Here is a 20,290-nt window from a genome sequence, read left to right on the forward strand (position 1 = left end):
CCTGCCTTATAGAGAAGACTGAACGTTAATGCACGGCAATGCATTGACGCTCTGCAGAGCCATTCATTTGCAACAGCACCCGATCACAGGGTCAAATCAGGCACATTAGGGCACCTTTTTTCCCCCCCCCCCCCCCCCCCAGAGGCATTGCAAGATTCTCACAGCCACAGGCATGACTCCCAGAGACAGATGCATCATAGGATTTGTAGTTTCACCACAGCTAGAGAGCCAGAAGTTGCCTACCTGTGGCCTACCTAATAACGTGGCGGCTGGATGGGTTCATACAAATTGCCGCAATGCTTTGCTTTGCAGAGTGTCAATTTGAACTCAACATGTCACGTTTGGAATGCGGTACAGCTTGCCAAGGGTGCCATTTGAAATTAGCGCGACTACGACTAGTTCTACGACTAGACTAGTTCTGCGACTACGTGCCACATGGTTGTGGCGGGGTACGTAATACGAATGTAATACAGGAAAATAAGACAGGCATTCAGAAGGTGGCAGTATCACCTCCTGAAAGAAACAGGGACACCGGCACTCCAAATGTAGTTCAAATGCGTCACAAGTGTGATATGGCGCATCTACGTCAATAAATAGACGCATTTGGAGTGCCAGTGTTCCAACTCCTCGAGTTCCCCAACCATCTGACTTCTAGTTTAGTTACAAGTAAGAGGTGTGGCCGAGAAGGCTGTACTGCACTTGCGCCACCCGCGGCATTGCCCTATACACATACTACACAACACAATAAAGTATTAATTTAACTAGGGTCACACTAATCCAGCACGCTATTAATCTGAGTTGCCCCACTCAATATGGCCACCGCTTGCGGCCATATTGAGTGGGGCAACTCAATATGGCCGCAACTAGATAATTTTAATACTCAGATGGTTGGAGATCTCGAGGAGTTGGAACTTACGATGGAACACCGGTGTCCCTGTTTCTATCTATGCATGTAACGGTTGCCAGCCGTTGACTACCGTAGCACGCATCCGATTCTTGTGGAGCAAGCGGTCAGGAGTGCGATGGGTCCATGGACTTTAGTATCACCTTCTGAACACCTGCAAAACGCCGCTCAACCGCGCTCTGAAAAGCGATCCGCGGTAGATTGCTTTTTAAAGGGGCAGTAAACTCCGCCCCTGTGAACTCAGCTTAAGGCAAGACCTGGTGTCGGCCTCTCGCAATCCCTGTACAGTAGGGTTGGAGTGTGACAGGAAGAAGCAGCACATACTGCTCCATACTTCCTGAGGTTCCCTTTAGCCTCTTGTCATATGTGGCAGCATGAAGGTGGCCTTTATTCCTCTGCTGCCGCACCTGTGCGTCTATGTTTTGTGGTCGCTGTGTGCTTCATTGCACACCACACACATGCTCCTATGTTTTGTACTACGCTCCATTGCGTGCCTTCCCCCCCAGGACCCTGACCACGTTGTTTCTGACAGCTCCCACAGGTAGGATAGGCTCCCAATCACATGATCACCGTTGCAGTCAATCAGTCATCACGCAATCGGGAAGTCCACGGCTATACACTCTTAAAGGGCCAGCACGGCGTTAAACACATCCACATTGAAATGTTTAAAGTGCATTTATATCATATTTATGTTGTCTTCGGATGTACTAAGACTCTATTACAATTCAGTTCCAATGTGGGCAGTCTTAGTTTATTAGGTTCTTATTTATGGCGCTGGATGTTGGAGCTTTACATAGCAGCAGCTGGGGGGGAGAGGGGGAGCCTCCTGAATGCCGAGCGTTGTTGTTTTTTTTTTGTTTTCTCTGTAATGTGTGGGTCTGTTGCCATAGGATTCTGTCAGAATTTGACTTGATCGGGTAGAGGCTGCTGTCCCTGACGATTGCTCCTGCCTGACTCATGCAGCACAGAGTGTGCGTGGGAGGCGCAGCTACCTCTAAAGACTACAGTTGAAAAAAAAAATCAGGGACTTTCTTAGGAGTGTGTGGGAGCTCGCTGCCTGGAAGATTGTGAACCTATCTCCATTACTGTGGTTCTCTCTGATCCCCACACCTTGCCCTGGCCCTATGGGCGAGTTATAAGTCTGGTTGCGGCACAAACGGGTCTCATAGGGGAAACATTTCAAACAAAATGCGGATGGATGGCGCTCGCGTGATCGGAGCGATGTACAATGCTAGGGTGCGAATCTATATAGCGAGGCAGGCGATCCCCATTCCAAGTTTTTGTTATGGGGAACGGTGATACTAACCTGGCCAATGAGGTTCCCCCCAGAAGAAGGGCACACAGGTATTCCTTCTGATAAGAAAATGAAGGACCTCTGTTCCGAAGGTTTAATCTGGAGAAGAAGCGTTACAGAGTAAAAGAAAAGATAAGAAAGAGATTGACGCGGCTGTTGAGGGTTGACATAGTTGGCCTTGCAAGATACTCTTTAAGGTGATGCTGGAGGTCCAAGAGCCCCCTAGTGTCACCTTTACACTTGTAATAAGCTTCCCGAAGTGCAGATCGCACTTCAATAGCTTATTGCTGGGCTTCAGGAGCCAGGCACTGACAGGTATGGGACCGGACGTGATGTAATCTGCATCGCTCCTAGTTCCATAGTACGGGGAGGGGATCGGTGAATGGAGATTCGAGGAATTCAGGTCAAGTACTCCTTAGACACAATTAACATCTTTAGATTTTCCCTCATAACATAGCGAATCTTGATTTGTGAGCCCAGGTCCATCTTCACATGAAAAATATAAATCGGATGCTATTTTATTTCCAATCTGAGAAAGAACATATGATCCATATAGTAGAAGAATTTTATGGTTGGTAAAAAAAAAAGAAACCCACCAGGATGTGTAGGAGCTTTGATCACCAGAATGGACCAGGATGTGACCATAGCCGCCAAGCTTGGGAGCAGGCTGTATTTATGTGCACCAGGGAAACAGTAAGAGCAAATCTCCCCAGCAGGGAGCACACAGCAATTACATCTGACTCAAGTTCTAACCCCTCCCCACTCCAGAGGCCCACGTTTCCTAACTCCCCTTAGTTTTTACAGCGGCAGCTTCCATCAGTGACACCATCTGAGAGGTGAGTATACTGTGTCCTATTTCACAGAGACTTTTGATCTTGATTTGCCTTAACCTGCCAGGGTTTCTGTCTCGATCTGGATCAGACTCGGAGTCCAGTAGCTGAAACAGCAGGCAGAGGCGTAGTCAGCAGGCCGAGTTCAGTACACAAGCAGACGGTATAGTGTAGGAGCAGGCAGAAGCGTAGCCAGAGATCAAGCCGAGGTCAGGAGCCAAACGTATCAGGTATGAAGTGGAAGACAATGAGAGTAGTCGGTGAATCAGCAGCCAAAGGTCAGTACACGGGTAGCAGTATGAGTAGATTGTAGCACAGAGGGAGCAGGAAGCAAGATAGTGGCAGGAGCACAATAATCTGGCAAACAGGAAGTGCAGAGGCATGGCTAAAGTAGGAAGTTCAAGGGAGGAGCAAGGAGGTCAGAGTTCAGCAGTAACTATGTTAAACTGAGAAGGTATTTTCACAATGGGATGTGCAAGTGAATTATGTTAAACTGAGGATTACACTGGAGATCAGGCAAGGAGCTATCCATAGTTCTAAGGTGGCTCAGCAGGTAGAACCACTGTCAGCTACAGCAGAGGCCCTGGGTTCAGATCCGGTTCCTGACAGTCGCTTTGATACAATGCAGATAACAATAATGAGCAGATTTTTCAGTCTTTCACTGGACGTTTGGAGATGTCAAATGCGACCTGCTCTGTCAACTCAGACATTTGCTAGAAGGGCTGAAATTATATGTAGACACATGTGTGGTCTGTTCCCCTTCAGTATCTTCTGTTTTTTTTAATACCATTCCCTGCAGCCTTTATATATTCTGCCACTGACTCCCCATATGACACATACATGTGATAGCGCCTTAATGAATTGGGCCCTTCCTGTACTACAGAGCACATTGGGCAGCTGTAGTTGATGTTTCTGTAGTGGTGTTGCATTGTTTTCCTGGAGCTGTGTGGCGAGTCCTCCTTGTTTGTCACTGCCGGCTATGGACTGGCCATGGCAGAGTAGGAAAATCAGACTGGGACCAATTTTAAAAATTGTCAGAAGCAGGATTCAACCTAAATTCATTCAAGGTGAATATCTACAAGTGATTTAATGCCAAGCGCCATTATCAGTAGCTATTTAAACAAATAATGTCATCAGACAGAAACCCTCATAAAAATTGTTGCAGAAGGACAGCAGTTTCCTGATGCTGGACATGGCTTCTCATTGCTGGACAGTACCATCCTCAGGTTCAGTATGAGCGTCTTGAGTTACTAAGGACCAGAAGGGATAGAACTGAAGGTTATATGAACACAATTAGGAGATTGATAGATTGCTGCTTGTCCTGTTTCTATGACACTGTCCCTATTAAAAATGGATTTTAGCATTATTCGTTACTATTGCTGGCCAACAAATTCTACACATTATGTTTTTTTTTTCACCAAAGTTCTAACTCAACAGTAAAGCACATTATGCCATCAGTATATCCCTTGACTCAGGTTCAATGTCTCAATCAGCTAGACACTCCATCTTCCTTGCAAGCTTTTAGTTAAAACAACAATTTAGTGCCACTTCCACCCACAATAAATATGTCAGGACATTAGGGAAGACAGAACAAGCAACAGCAAGAGAACACTCCTAGGCTCAATCTTGACGCAAACTACTAAGAGGCCAATTCATGACTCCCAAACGCCTGGGAGCCTTGCCTACCTTGGCAGTTGCAGTGCGCTGATGATGCATTGACTTTGAGCTATGGTAGCACACAATCTTCCCTCTACTCAGCACATTATAAAGCTTTGTCCCTGAGTGCAAGTATATAGTCTGTTTGGTCTCTACTGTTCCTTAAGTTTCCAAAAGAGGCTTTTTTTGTCGGATGAGTTACACTATGAAGGGTACTACATCCAGTTTTAGTAAACATGTCATTCAGATGGACTTTTAAAGTACCCACTTGAAACATTATTATTATTTTTTTTTAATACAAAACTTTATTTACATATTTGTACAGTTAAAAACGTAAGGTATATGTATATATATCACAACAGAAGTGGCTCCACTTGAATTAACTATCTCATTTCTCATCTATTTAACCTTCTACCATACGTTGTACATTCAATATTCATGCATTACATGGATCAAGTTTCCAGATTTAATTCTCATAATTCAATAGAGGTGTTATAAGATGAGTTTTGGCTCTACACGTTTCACGGGTAAAAACGCTTCTTCGGGAGCTCGTGTGAAATCAATATGATACTGGAGAAATGCTGGAGCCATATCGGAAGGCGTCTGTTAAAAGAATGTCTGGACAAGTGCAAAGACCCATATCCAAGGGTGTCCCCCACTGCTACACCACAAGGTATATGAGCATTGCTCATAGCCACTCTTTTATCCATGAGGATAGGTCATACGCTGTCAAGTTTTATATCATAATCCACTTAAACGCAATGGGTTGGACTTGATGGACCTGTGTCTTTATTCAACCTCAAATACTATGTAACTATGTAACTTTAATCAGAGCAAATCCTAAGACATTCCATCACTGTCAGGCACCAACCAAAAGGTATATTTGACGTTCTCTTTTGCATGGTGGTACAGTGTCCAAAGGTGGAAACAGGAGGGCTCACCTCCTGTCCACCATCTAGATTGGCCATGGCAGAAGGTGCAATAGATGAGAAATAATGAAACAATAGTTCATTCAAATGGAGCCACTTTTATGGTGATAAGTACACTTATACCTTATGTTTTAACTATATGCAAATACTGCATGTAAATAAAGTTTTGTATTTAAAAAAAATGTTTCAAGTGGCTAACTCAAAAGTCCATCAGTTATTCTGAAATACAAAAACACTCCACTGTGCCCTAGTCATGGTGTTTCTTGTGTGAGTGAAGGCAGTAGTAGAGGTGGCATCTCAAGGACTTCCTCCACATGTACAACAGTATGGAATCTCCCAATATTTGGAATGTGATGGGGATGTAGTCTTAAAGGACGTTGAGCATTAAACATGCATTAAAAGTAAAACATTTGTTATTGGGATGGATGTGGCAAACAGTGGAAATTGTGGCAATGGGTAATGAGCAATTGATGCCACAGCTTCTGTTATTGTTCTCTAGCAATACATCTTAAGACTTAGGTTGTTATAATGATGATGATGATGGCGGCTATGACATAAAAACTGATTCACAGAGAGGAGGAGGAGGCATTAGCAAATGATGGTGGTGTTAAAGATAAGTCTCACCTTATGAGCAGAAAATGGACATCTATGGTACTGGTAATGCTGGTCTTACCTCTCATTCTGGAGGTGCCAAAATAAGCTTTAGGATGTGGAATTTTGAAAATCAGTAGTGGCTTCGTTTGGTGATCAGCCGTGGCTTTGTATGGTGATCATCAGTCCCCAAATTTATCTGGGATACAGCATATTTTATTATATGACGCAGTGGCCAACAATTACAAGATCGTGCTCATGGTCCTTATCGTGAGCTTGATTCTCATTCTTGGTTTTCGATCTACCTCATCATTATCTCTATTGTCTGCCGTTGTTGTCCATTGTGCTTCCTTTTTCTAGCAAAGGACAACGTGGTCAGGAAACAGAAGTACTTTTTCAATACAGTTGTCCACCAACTAAACGCTGAGTTGGACAACCATGTTGTAACTAAGTTTACACTTGCCTTCCAGTTGTTGCTTTAAAGTCATGTCTTCATGGCTTCCAGGGGGGGAAATCTGTTGGAGGCTTTGTAAGAGAAATGAAATGTATCGGCTGATAAATACGCTTTGCCACAACTCAAATCTTTACAGGCCCAGTGTCTGTCTACCTTTCCCGCTCTCAAAAAATGTATTTAGAAAACACACTTTCTCTCTTTCCTTGCTAGATGTATTTTAGGTCGAAAAAAATTGGGTGGCATTAAGCACTATAATCAGTAACCCCAAAAAGTAAACGGTGAATTTGTAAAAGATAGAAGGATAGGATATCTAGGATATCTTCAGAGGAGCTGATTTAAAAAAAAAATCCTTTGTCTCTATAAAGCATCCTTATATCTCCAAAAGGGTTCTGTAGGGGCCATCTGCTTGTTCAGGTTCTGTAAAAACTACAGTAATACTCTCCATTGCCACCTTTCAGGGAAGCTTCACATGCCATGTGCCTGGCTGTCCCAGGGTTCTTATCCATAAGATTAGAGAACTTGAATAAGAAAGCTTGTACAGGTGGGTAAGGCTAAGGGTCAAGCTAGATGGCCCCGTACTCGGCCATCAGGTAGACCAAAAGCGTAGTCAAGGTTAAGCCAAAAGTCAGTACCAGGAAGTTCAATAGCTAAGTGCCTCAGCAGGAACAGAATGCAATGACTGAAGTTTAGAGACTTAGCCAAGATCAGGACAAGTGGTGCTCCCTCAGACACAAGTAAACAATGGGAGATTAGGAAATTGCCTTGGAGAAGTGCATCCTACAGCCATAATATATTCTGAAATGGGCAACTAGATTTAGAAGTCTGATGCGCTTAAACACATAACTGGCCAGTCACTAAGTGTGCATTGATACATTATTCACTCTTGCTTGAGGACATCATGCCAATAGTGCAAATAGGTGCAACAGTGCACATGGAAAGCAGCAGGCCAGACGAAAGAGTCAGGGGCAGAGACATAAGAGCACAGACAGCAGACAAGGGGGCACAAACATTGGAGCAGAATGAGTGCAAGCAACCAACAACAAACCCATGATGGAACACCATGCCGCAGATGGGTGACTATTCTGTGAGCAACTGAATAATCTTCCAGAATAACAGGTGACAAGAAAGTTCTCTGATTCCCTTTTACTTTTCTCTTTAACCTACTCATGGATATAAATCCTACTCAACCTGGGTGCAGGAAGATCTTCCTTACAAAAGATCATTCTATAAATACCCACATATGGATCACCCGAGTCTGACTGTGTATAGCTATGAAGGAAGGTAGGGGGAGAGCGGCAAAACATCAATGACGCAGGTTTATCTTAGGAAGAAAATAGCAACCTGAAAAAAAACATTACCATAGAAACCTCTGGGCACCCTATTCATGAGAGTAACCAATACCCTGTTACTCACATATCAGGTATTTACCAATGTCACAAACCCATTGCATAGCATGATTAGCATGACAAAAAGAACCTTGCTGTGGCATGAAATTCTGATTTAGCCCATTCATGATGCCTGCCATACCGATTTCACACACTTATAAAATACTCAGATTACTAAATATTACGTGTGAGATTTGACCGATGGTTTTCAAAGTGGTCAATCAAAAGAAAAATGACAGTCGCAGCATCAATTTTTATGTATTTACTGTATCTAGTAAAAACATGAACATGGCAATGCTTTGGTACCAACATGGACAATTATATATCTGAAAGGTTCAGATCAAGGAAGAACACTGCTAAGTTCTATCTGCATCTACACTCATCATGTGACTCCAGTTCTCATAGAATACTTGGAACATGTTCAAGAGTGGTGGTGTATAGCTCTTCAATATAGCCCAATTTCAAATCAGATCTTGTGTTTTTAGAAGGCATTTTAGGCCAGGTTTACACTATGGTGATCCTAAAGCAGCTACGCGTCATGTGTAACAAAAAAAGGTACAGGATGTAACCCCTTTGAAATCAATAGGGCCGAGCGGCAACTGCACACGATCGGGCGGTCCCTGGACGTGCATCCCGGTTTGCTCAAGTCTGCACCAGCCCTTAAATTGCTTTTAAGCTTGTAGTCTTATGTTGCTTTGTGTCCCCTTGATAATATAAATAATACTATGCCAGTAGCAACTCCATACCAGGATCATTGCAGATCAATGATCATGGACAAAATGGACAGTGCATTGTGTTGGTCAGAACCATATCTGTGTGAGCCAGTAGGTGATGATATGGTACAAGGGGTGGGTTCTGGATGGACCAATGGGAGACCTGCAGAAGTGAGCAGGGGGAGGGAGGCAGAGAGTTAAAAACACAAGCAGAAAGTAGTCTTCCTGCAGAACCATGCATGGGAAATAGACCCTACGATTGTGCTTCAAATAAAGACGTATTGATTAGGGAATTTGGAGTGCCGGTGACTTATCTTCTTGTACTACACGGCTCCAACCACCTTCCAGGAACCTATCGGTCAAGAATGTACTCACAAGATATGCTCAAAGCTGCAAGCTCGAATGGAACAACTGTATCTAAACATCATTATTATTGATATTAAATATAAACGTTCTTATGGTTACCTGTGGGGAGGCTGTTGCCAATATAGACGTGGCCTGTACTTTTAAATTTTTAATTGTAATTAGATTATAGTTGTGTTGTTGTATATAAAGGTACATTGTGTAATAATTTTACCTATATAGAAATAAAATGTACATTTTAATGAATATGTCCATTTGTACGCCTTAAAAGCCCTCCCCCCCTTCCTTGGCTGCTTGTTCAGACTGCTCTGTCCTGCTTCAATAGGAGCTAAGAGAATTTGAAGGCACAAAGCTTGAAGTTTGTTGTTGAATTTTATGTAAACTGCCACATAACACAGTCCCAACACAATTTCAGGTGAACATCCCTTCCGCAAAACGGTTGTATTCATGAGCGCGTTGAAGGATTCCGATAAAACATAGAGCCCGTATGGGAACGCACCTCTTCCTTAGCATGATCTAAATTTAGGAACTTTAAAACATCTGTTTCGATGAAGCAGCAGGAGCCTCCGCTCTGTATTTCATCTGCAGTTCGGATGATGCATTGATTGGGGAAGACACACAGTATGGCTCTTACTGACTCCCAGCAACAAATTATTCACAGTGCCTGCTTTAGAACATCAGCTCATTTGCATATTAGCAGCCCACTCAGCCTCAGAAATTGAACCAAAATTGTTAAAAGGCTATATTATCTAAATAGTTTACAATTAATATTAGGCAAAAGTTTTTGTTTATTAATAGAGATGGTTTGTTGTTCAGGGAGTTCTATACTTTGCATATTAAAGTATATCTAAGGCCAAAACTGTTTTCTTTCTCGTCCATTGAGGGACACAGGGATTCAGATAGTATTGGATTATACTGCCATCTACCTTTACCTTGGTAAGATACCTCACTACAATGCTGCTTGGCCTTCTCTCTTTGGATTGATGTATCCTCAGCAATAGTTTTGAAGGCAGTAACCAGACCCTTCTGGACTGGACAGTTGTGGGGCTAGCCTGGAATGTGACCTTAAGTGTCTGGGTTCTGCATTGTGGAACTTTAAAGACCTAGTGCACTGGTAAAGTTAGCCATGGAGCGCTTCCCTGGTCCAGAGCCATGGCACAGCCTCAGGTGTGACCCTGTCTCTGAGTCTGGTGGGGCTGAAGCACTGTACAGCCACCCACAGTCTGAGCTCCTACAGCATCCAGGAGTGTGTTTAACAGCCCGTGCTGCCACTGGTTAGGCTAATGGTAGTCCATTTTTGATGGTCACTTTTGGCCTTTTAAAGGGCTGCTAAACAAGCTATTCTCAGCCAAAGGCTAGAGAAGCACTCTACAATTGTGTGGAACATATGCTAATTACAAAAACAGGTACATCAGGGGTTGGGGCTTTTTTTTTAAAGCGTTGAATATGACGTGGGAAATACAGAGATTTTAAGATACCTTAAAGCTGTCCATGGTGTTGGTGGCACCAACATGGTTTTCAGGGACAGCATACTTTGGCATTTCATATTTGACTGCAGGAATTTAAATTTTTTCTTTCATTTTACAGTTAGCTTTGAGTACAGACACAGCAGTACCCCAAACTGCTCTTATTTGATTCTTTTCAGTAAAAAAAAGTATTTTTTTCCTGGTAGTTTTAGCAGCTACACATGATAAAATGCTACTAGGAATGCTTTTTTTTTTTTCTTGTAGTTTGACCGGGAACAGGAGTGTTTGCATAAAGCTACAAAAGGTCTAAAAGGCTTAAAAGTACAAACTACAGCCATCAGGTATAAGCGGGGGTGTAGCTACAATGGGGCAAGTGAGGCACTCGCCTCAGGCGCAGCTGAGAGGAGTCGTAGCCAGGGCCCCTTCGCCCTTGTTGCCATGACGAGCACAGGGCGCCATTGGCAACAGGGGCGCCAGGCGGCCAACACAGCCGCGGCTCGTCGGGGGGGGGGGAGGAGGGGCACAGCTTCAATCCAATGCACGCTGCTCTCCCCCACCTGTATGGACAGAGGACTCCGTGTCTTCAATTTCTTTTTCTATTTCAATAGGGAAATGTCAGGGGTCTGTTTAGACCCCTGATATTTCCCCAAAGCCCCCCAACAGAACAAAAAAATTATAATAATAAAAAATTAATTTAAAAAAAACACGCACACATTAGACAAGACACTAGACAAGTGCAGTCTAAAAATGTGTTTCGGACTAAAGGAACAGAAACTAAAAATGTTTTCATTGGTTTCGTCAAATGAATCGGACATGTGACTTTTCTGGCCAATCAGATGTGTTTTTCGGTTTAATGCATCCAAATGGGTCTGAACATGAATTTTCGTTACGGCAACATGGGAGCTATATACAGTATATACATATAATACTAAAGCTGAGGCTCCTAGACCCAAATGGCATTCGGGCGTTCCTGAATGCCATTCGGGTCTGGGAGCCTCAGCTTTAGTAATATATGTATATGGCTCCCAGACCCGAATGGCATTCGAGATCTGAATTTCCGAATTTCATTTACATATATTACTAAAGCTGAGTCTCCCAGACCCGAATGGCATTCGGGAGTTCCCGAATGCAATTCGGAAATTCGGATTCTGAATGCCATTCGGGTCTAGGAGGTCCAGCTTTAGTATTAATATCTGTATATGGTTTTCTGTGGTATTCGCATGAATATTCGTAAACTCATCCGAAACTAACGTAAATTCGGATTTCGTCCGAGTCCGAAACCCGAACCAAATTGGATTTCGTATCCAAATCACAAAATAACGAAATATCCGAACCAAACCAAATTTTTTCGCAGCTTACATGTCTAGGTGCCAGTAGTGCCATCACATCCAGTCCATTGATTGCACTAAATATGGAGAGTTGTATAGTATGAGTGCAATCAATGGACTGACTGTGATGGACTAATAGCTCCTGTGTTATTAAACCATACTCTGTTAATCAATGTTATATACAGTATTAGCACCTGTATAGAAGCATATTATTTTATATATGATCATACTGTATATTCTGTGGCGTATTTGTGGATATACCAGATTATCTCGTGGTTTTTAAGGATTTTATTGCACAATGAGTGTATTTGGGTGATAGAGTTTAGCACTATTGTGTCTAAGTAAGATGAACATTTTATATCAATAAGTTATATTCTGGAGAGCAGTGGTGGTCTTGTGTAGTCTACCTACAATAATAGAAAAAAGAAAAAAGAAAACATTTTTTTGGGAGAGTATGCTTATGGTAGCTAGCACCAATCCAATTGGGGTGACACTGTCTCCAATATATTGAAGGAAAATGTATCCATATAAGCCAATAGATAGTTTTTTTGTACCTCCAGACATGACAGCTGCAGCAGGGCAAACTAGTAGCTCAAATGCGTTTTGGGCCAGATCTTGTTAGTAGTCCATCCTAGACACACAGTAGTCCATGGACTCATTACTGTTCAGGTTGTTGGTGTCCGCCCTGGAGCCCATATAATCATTGATCATCAGGTTTAGGTGCTGCCTGTGACTATTGAATTTTGGCCTCCTGGGATGATGGGAGGAGATTTTGGCTTTATAACTTCGCTCCAAGAGGTGGTGCCCCAATAATGATCCCTCTCTTTAATTACATGTACATGATGGGTTCTTTCATAGGCACTGCAGCATAACCCTATGTAGCCCCCATCACCTTCTGTGGTGTGGCTACTAGACATTTAGTGATTACCAAGGCTGTAGTCAGCCTGGCTGAATTATAGTGGCATTTATCTGGTAATTCCAGGTGCCTGGCATTGACTGTACCCCCCTGGGTGGAGTGTGACTCTGCTATATTGTGGGACAGCCAATAAGAGGCACTGTAGTATATGTACAGCACAGCAGCCAATCACTGGGTTTCTCTCAACCAGTGGTGCATGCTGGGATAGGGTACACATACTGGAGGGATTTGCCATGTGCTCAGACTTGCCGGGACCAGCCATGGATTAGGGCTGGATGCTGTCTATCCAACCCCAGGCTAGGCCTGAGGCCGAGGAGGTGGGCAGAGGCTGGAGTGTGGGTAGGGTTCCCTGAGGCCTCCAGTATGGAGAAGGCCTGTGTTGTTTGCCAGAGGAAGAGAACTAGAAAACCTGATGTCTGCTGGAACATAGAGGACCTCTGGAGCATGGCTGGTGTCTCTCCTGCTGAGGATCTGTATTCATCCCTGCTCATCTGATACCCCAATTACTATCTGCTATATCACAAGTGGATCTACTCTGAGATGCTTAAAAGGTCTGGGGAGTCTGGAGTCTATGTCTGTTACACCCCGGAAGCTTAGGATCCCTATACCCTCTCTCCCCAGTGTGAAGATGTTTTAATAAAAGTTATTCAGCATTACATTAGTGGAGTGGACAGCAGCTTTGTGGGCACTAGAAGAGGGCGGTTGAATGCTAGTTGGAAGGCTGAAGATCATACCCCTAGACAGACTAGTGATGATGAACAGGGCATATTCCAGCGTCTCCTTCAGAGGTGAGCGCTAAACCTATATACCACCAGCTGCCTGAGACCCAGGGTCATCTGTGCCTCTTGGCATGACATGGTCCTCTGTCTGCTCACTCCACCCGTGGACACTAGGTATGGTTTGCAATGGCTGAAATGTTCATGTATGCCTTCCTTCCCCCACTTCCACCCCCCAACACTCTTCCTTCTCTTCTGGACAGATAGTGAGCTTGCCCTATTTGTTCTAGACATGGCCTGATGTTGATGGCATAGAGGGCTTGTCTTTAGAAAAATGACTCGCAGGATGAGAAAAAAAGAGAGTAGACATGGCCTGATGCTGATGACATAGAGGGGTTGTCTTTAGAAAAGGACTCACAAGATGAGGAAACAAGAGAGTAGGCATGGCCTGATGTTGATAACATAGAGGGGTTGTCTTCTTTGGAAAAGGACTCACAGGATGAGGAAAGAAGTGAGTAGACATGGCCTGATGTTGATGACATAGAGGGGTTGTCTTTAGAAAAGGACTCACAGGATGAGGAAAGAAGAGAGTAGACATGGCCTGATGTTGATGACATAGAGGGGTTGTCTTTAGAAAAGGACTCAAAGGATGCGGAACGAAGAGAGTAGAGCTGGTAGATCTGGCAGTGTTTCCAACCCAACACTGTTGCACCAGAAAATCAGAAAAATATCTTCCTTTTTGCATCCTTTCAGTGTGCAGTCATCTAGCAACATGTAAGGTCAATATGCTATATGGAAGATAATGAGAAAATTTAGATTTGATTGGCATGGGCTATTGCAATTTACAAAACTGTAATAAATTAGAGGAATCTTCCTGGCGGGCAGTCACAGGTCAACTCTGTTTGCACCTTGACCCTTTCCCTATTGAAGTAATGCTCTTGTGTGACGTTTCCCAAACTTGGTACTTTTCCCTTAGGCAGTGCTGATGGCAACTCCAGCAAAATTAACCCTTTCCCCGATCCTCAGCAGAGCCTTTTGTCCTGCTCTTATGAGAGGCATCAGACTTCCCGTTGCCACGGAAACCCGAGAGTGTGCTGCTCGGAACGCACTGTACAGTGTGTGTATTTTTACTGTGGCCTTTGTGATTGACAAACTATAGCGTTTGTGCTCGTACACAGGATATGATTATTGTATCATATAAATGCCTGCTTTTCCATGCTATTAGTGAATCAGGATATTCAGCATCACGTGTAACTGTTACATGTAAATAAAAGGTTCCTTTTTCATCATAATTGAATGTACTGTAGCTTGTTCCACAGTATGGCCGCCTACACCACTATACCCTTCTTTTTCTTATTGATAATATACTTGATGCTGCCCTTCACTTCAAAGAGTCAGATATTTTTTTAGATATAATGTAGCCTGTAGATTCCCAACACTTGTGAGCCCAAATTTCCCAGGGATTTGGTAAGTAATCTGCTAAAAAGTTTTTTAAAAAAAAGAATGTTGTTAAATACCTTAAGACGTCTTGTCCTTTATCTCGTATCTTGCTGGGTAGATTGTCCTAACAAAATAATCAATTTTGGCCCATGGGACCTCCTGTGTAAGAGTGACAATGCTACCTTTCTGTACCTAGTGCACAAAGGCAGTGTTGTCACTTTGCTGGGATATGAAGGCCAGTAGAAGGAGCCAGTGAGAGCTCTAGGGGTCCCAGAAGATTCACACTCCCGGAAGTGTCCGTTTCCCTGCAGACATAAAGAGACACTAAACTCCGGAGTTACATCTTAAAAAGGCATTCAAGTCCCCAAGCTATTAACAAAAATGTATCTTATTTGTGTATCATTCAGCTGCAGGTCCTCAAATCATCTCTGAATTGGTGCTGACACTGTCCTTCCTTCTGGAGGGTGACTACTTTTGTTCCCCATGGTCCCTGTGTGTGTTGTCAAGTAGCCAATAATAATATTTGATCCACCGCTCTTCAGACCGGAATCCCTTTGTAAATGGGTGGTGGTATATATTTGTATAGGTGCCATCAGGTAAAACAATAGCTGGCCTTTTATAGATCTAATATTTAGAATATATGTTTTGTCTTCTACAAGGCTACAACAATCCTACTGATCCTGCTGAACCCACCAATTAATTGTTCCTTACATGTCATGGAAAACCTACCAGGGAAGCATGGCGTCATCAATTGGTTGTGTGAGTTGGATGGAATTAGTAACTTGAGTAGGAAGCTTATAGAGCCTTCTTAAAAAAAGGAGGTATTACAAATCCAAAAATAAGGGGTTTATACTTCATGTTAGAATAGTGGGCAGAGCATGCAAATCAATCTTTATTTGCCTCGGGGCCATCTCTGCATTAAAGTGACACCAAATTCAGGAGTTAAACCTTTAAGGCCTCATTTACACAAGAAAAAGCCGGCTCCGTGCTGCGTGCATGGCCGTATCGGGCAGCTCCCGGGAAGGACAGGTGCTGCGTGTGATTAGTACGCAGCCCCCGTCCTTCTCTATGGGACTACACGGCCGTACGCTGCCCTGCACGTCTGTGCGGGTGTCCGTACTCATATGCTGACAGGATGGATCCCGTCTGCGTCCGAGCCGGGACACCAGCACCCGTACGGACATGCACTTGAGATGAGCGTAGGGCGGCGTATGGCCGCGTATTCCCATAGAGAAGGACAGGGACTGCGTAATAATCACACGCAGCACCTGTCCTTCCCGGGAGCTGCCCGATGCGGCCGTGCACGCAGCACGGAGCTGTGCTTGCCGGCCGTTTCTAGTGTGAATGAGGTCTTAAAATACATTCAAGTACCTTAACTATTAACAAAAATGTATCTTATTTGTGTATCACTCGGCTGTAGATCCTCAAATCATCTCTGAATTGGTGCTGACACTGTCCTTCCTTCTGGAGGAGGGCTACTTTTGTTCCTCATGGTCCCTGTGTGTGTTGTAAAGTAGCCACCGCTCCAAGCTAACCAAACCTGAGAGTGTAGTCCATCACAGGAGCGAGCTTGGAATGGTGGCTACTTTAAAACACACACAGGGACCATGGGGAAATCTGTTTTAGGATGGCTCTACTATGCTTTGTATTGATTAACTTCAGGGCTTTTTGAATAATTTTAGCCCACCTCACCATAACCTGTGTGGTTGTACCACCTTGTTGGCCCTTTAGCTGTAGATGCCATACACTGCACTGATGGTGGTTAGCTAACATGAAGTAGCTGTACAGATTTGTGGTATTGCATCCCAAGATTTTACTTTTCCCATGTGGCATGGCATTCCTTTTTATATTTTAAAATGATTTGATCTGCTCCTAGCCTCCATACCCTTATATCATCTAATGGCAGTGTTGCATAGAATGTATACTTTTACTACTAGATTACTACTGCTTTGAAAGTTTTTTCTTTATTGTTTCTTTTGTTCCTCTTAGGCTCCTCAGTCTAGGAATGGGGGGCCCCTGGATATGACTCAGGCCCCCTATCTTCCTTCTCTGGCTTCTCACTTAACAGACCTTCCTCTGTCAGATTCCGTGGCATTATGGGCAGTGTGGGCAGTCTCCTATCAGGGCATGGCCTTAACAGCAAACAAGGAAGAGGGTCTCAGCATCGTGGGAGGAAGCCACCTCACCTCAAGAAGCTGAGCCGATGCTCAGATGGCATCCTAAGATTTGGCTTTTCCCAGGAGTCAGGACATGCCAAGGGAGGGGGGTCCAAGATGGGCCGCAGTGAAGACTTCTTCTACATCAAAGTAAGCCAGAAACAACATGCGGGACCACGAGACCACGTAGGTCCACGAGATCATGTAGGACCACGGGACCATGTGGGGCCACGGGACCATGTAGGACCTCGGCAGGAATATCATGGAGGAGTGACCAGCTCTGAGCCGGAACCCCAACCAGTCCAGGAATATCCTGTGCCAACGAACAAGCCCTGCAGCCAGACCAGCATGATCCACTTTCCCAACCGACTAGAGCTGGTGAGAATTGGTTATAGTAGCCTGAATGTTTATTTTTATTTCTTTTGCAGCAAAAATGAATCATAGATATGAAAATATGTAACTTTATCAGAATCTACAATAACAATTAGTAGATGTTCTCCTTCCTTAGCACAAAGTAATCTTAGGATCTGCTCTCCAGAAGCACAATGCTAAAGGTTAAAGTGTATCTAAACCCAAGAACAATAATAGAATATGTTGCAGCTTACCAGTCCTGTGATGTGGAGGCTGCATTAGTTTTATTCTTTTATTTCCATATGATAATTCTGCCAAAGTCCTAGGATGACGACACTCACCGATTGTACTGCCGAGCTGGACAAATCCTAAGAGCCAGGGAGCCTTACAAACTACAGCTGACACCTAACTTTTGAGGTTTCCTCTACTTGTTGCCAATGGTGCTGGCTCCTAAAAAATTCCTGCTGGCTCCTGGATTAAATAGACTGGCTCCTGAATTCCATATTAATTTGCCCACCCCTGCTATACTCTACCTATGAAGACGTGGCATTGTTACTCTAGGATAGGAGAAGTGGTAGGACCTAACCCCCACAGAGAACTGGGAACAATGTAACTGATAAGAGTTCAGCAAAGACAGGCAGCACAGCAAGTTACCAGCTCACAATATTTCTGGTTATTTTTTTTAAATATTTCAATGGTATATTTAAAAGACACTTTAATAATGTTCTGTAAACAAATAATATTGCATGTAGATACATAGAGCAATTCCTGTATGCCATCATGGGAGAATAGCAATTTCAGAGAGCAAATATTTTAAGTCAGTAACATTTATGATGCCGGGTTATCGTGCCAATTTAATTAAAAGCGAGCTATGAGGTGAGTGAAAATCACTCCTCCTCATAGTTAGAGCTGACGTGTGACAATTAAACTGTCACACGTCGGCTCAATAGATCGGGAAGAGAGTAAACACATACCGCCGCTCGCTCACTTCTCGATCATCCTACTGCAGAGAGCCGTGACTGTCAATCCCCTCTCCTTGCAGGGATTCCCCTCCTCCCAGCTCAGATCCTCCAGCGCTGACTGGTGGAACGGATGGGGGAGGGACCGGGTACACCTGGCTCTGCCTCTAGATAGGCAGAGCCAGCTGTCACTCACGCAGCTGGGTGGGTCTCAACAGTAATGTCGGGATTCGTCCCAACTGCGGCGGTCTCAGTATACCGCGAGCTGTAGCTCGCGGTATACTGAGCTTTGGGTCACGGGAGTATGCAAATCTATGTCCTCCCGTGACCCTAAAGAGAACTATAGGGAAAAACACTGACCCTATGGTTCTCTTTTAAAGGCAAAGGCACATGGGATCTCACTAACAAAAAGCTGAAGTACCTATGACACATGCAAAAATGAAAAGTAATCAATAAGCAATAAATAGCATTCACATGTAGAATCAGTTATCCCTTCATTCAATGAAAGCTGGATATGGAAAAATGAAACAGAGCGCACTGGATAGTACAAGTTAATCTTAGCGCACTGGATAGTACAAGTTAATCTTAGTGCACTGGATAGTACAAGTTAATCTTAGCGCACTGGATAGTACAAGTTAATCTTTTAAAGAAGAAAGTGATACAATTGCACTTACAAATGATTACTTGATCAGAACTTAAAACCAGGGAAAACCTCCTCCTATGGATTACCAGGTCACACTGTATAAACAGTGGAGAGAGAGTCATTACAATTTATCCCCTAAAAGCATTGGTGACAAAAAAGGAATTAAATTGTTACTTGTCTCAAAAAGTACCTCCACTTGCATCATCATTTGTATCATTTTATTTATAAAAAGGAGATTTTTGCCTCGTGAAGTTTCCTTCTTTGCCTTCATCCTCTCCTTTTGCTGGCTGTCATGTGAGAGCAAACTTACCAAAGGGTGTTGTGATCTGATATTTCATATCAGGAGGTTTTTCCTGGTTTTATGATCAAGTCATTGTTTGTAAGTGCAATGTTATCATTTTATTAATTACAATGAGATTACTCTGCACTATCCAGTGCGCTCTGTTTGGTTTGTCTCTTTCATGTTCAGTTATATCGCCTTTGGATATACACAGAGCTTGCAATGATAAGCATAAGTACCATTGATGGAATATATATTTGAAGAGTATAGCTTGAAAATATAATTCTGCCATAACTCACTTATTGTACAAAGCTTAATAAAAAGGATGGCTGGCAGTCTTACAAACATAGGAATCAGAATATACACCCATTGTGGGGTGCTGCTGTTTGATATGCTAGCCCTTCCTTTGATATAATATAGAAGCAGTTAATAGGAAACCTGTATTAACAGATATATGTATGTAGGCTGCTATTTCTGATCTTTTGGACATGCTGACTTAGAACAAGTAGTATTTATTGAGGAAAATAGGAACTCTTATTCTACCCCCTTGTTCCTGGTCAGTGAGTGAGAAAGCATTGGAATCAGCATGATAGCCAGGCAACTAGAGTCTTCAGGTAGAAAGATCAGCAATGGCAGACCAGATCATTTTATAATAACAGGTTGTTACTTTTGGTGTACTTATTGCAAAGGATCTTTCTTTCTTCGTATAGCAAAGAACAAGGTGTGGATGACACAGCTATTATCAGCAGCCATGGTAGTCATCTCTAAAAGTTCTGCTGTATACAGTTGTACATGTGGTGCATGTCCTGTATCATTTCAGGGAGGTGCTAACACTCATGCAATGTAATTACTACTTATGGCACCTAACCTGCTGTTCTGAAGTATTAATGAGGCTATTTAGGAAAATATTATTGAA

At 43.3% G+C, this 20,290-nt stretch overlaps 1 protein-coding gene and 1 long non-coding RNA gene across 3 annotated transcripts in view; one reads left to right on the forward strand and one right to left on the reverse strand.

Annotated features, from left to right (window-relative positions):
- The window catches only part of LZTS1 (leucine zipper tumor suppressor 1), a 30,265-nt gene that overhangs the window by 5,692 nt on the left and 4,283 nt on the right, over nt 1-20,290 (forward strand). Inside the window, exons 2-3 of one of the 2 annotated variants that reach the window (XM_018566208.1) lie at nt 16,975-17,331; nt 17,386-17,519. In XM_018566208.1, coding sequence (XP_018421710.1) covers nt 17,082-17,331; nt 17,386-17,519 — 384 coding nt within the window. In that variant the 5' untranslated portion in view covers nt 16,975-17,081. Of the gene's footprint in view, nt 1-16,974; nt 17,520-20,290 lie in introns of both variants that reach the window. The other variant, XM_018566207.1, reaches the window with a different exon arrangement.
- LOC108795042 overlaps nt 13,660-20,290 on the reverse strand; it is a 15,774-nt gene continuing 9,143 nt past the window's right edge. Inside the window, exon 3 of the long non-coding RNA XR_001941732.1 lies at nt 13,660-13,671. This is a non-coding gene — a long non-coding RNA (uncharacterized LOC108795042). The remainder of the gene's footprint in view (nt 13,672-20,290) is intronic.

This window comes from Nanorana parkeri, unplaced genomic scaffold, assembly GCF_000935625.1.
Source record: "Nanorana parkeri isolate BGI_ZX_2015 unplaced genomic scaffold, ASM93562v1 scaffold924, whole genome shotgun sequence".
NCBI classification, from domain to species: domain Eukaryota; kingdom Metazoa; phylum Chordata; class Amphibia; order Anura; family Dicroglossidae; genus Nanorana; species Nanorana parkeri.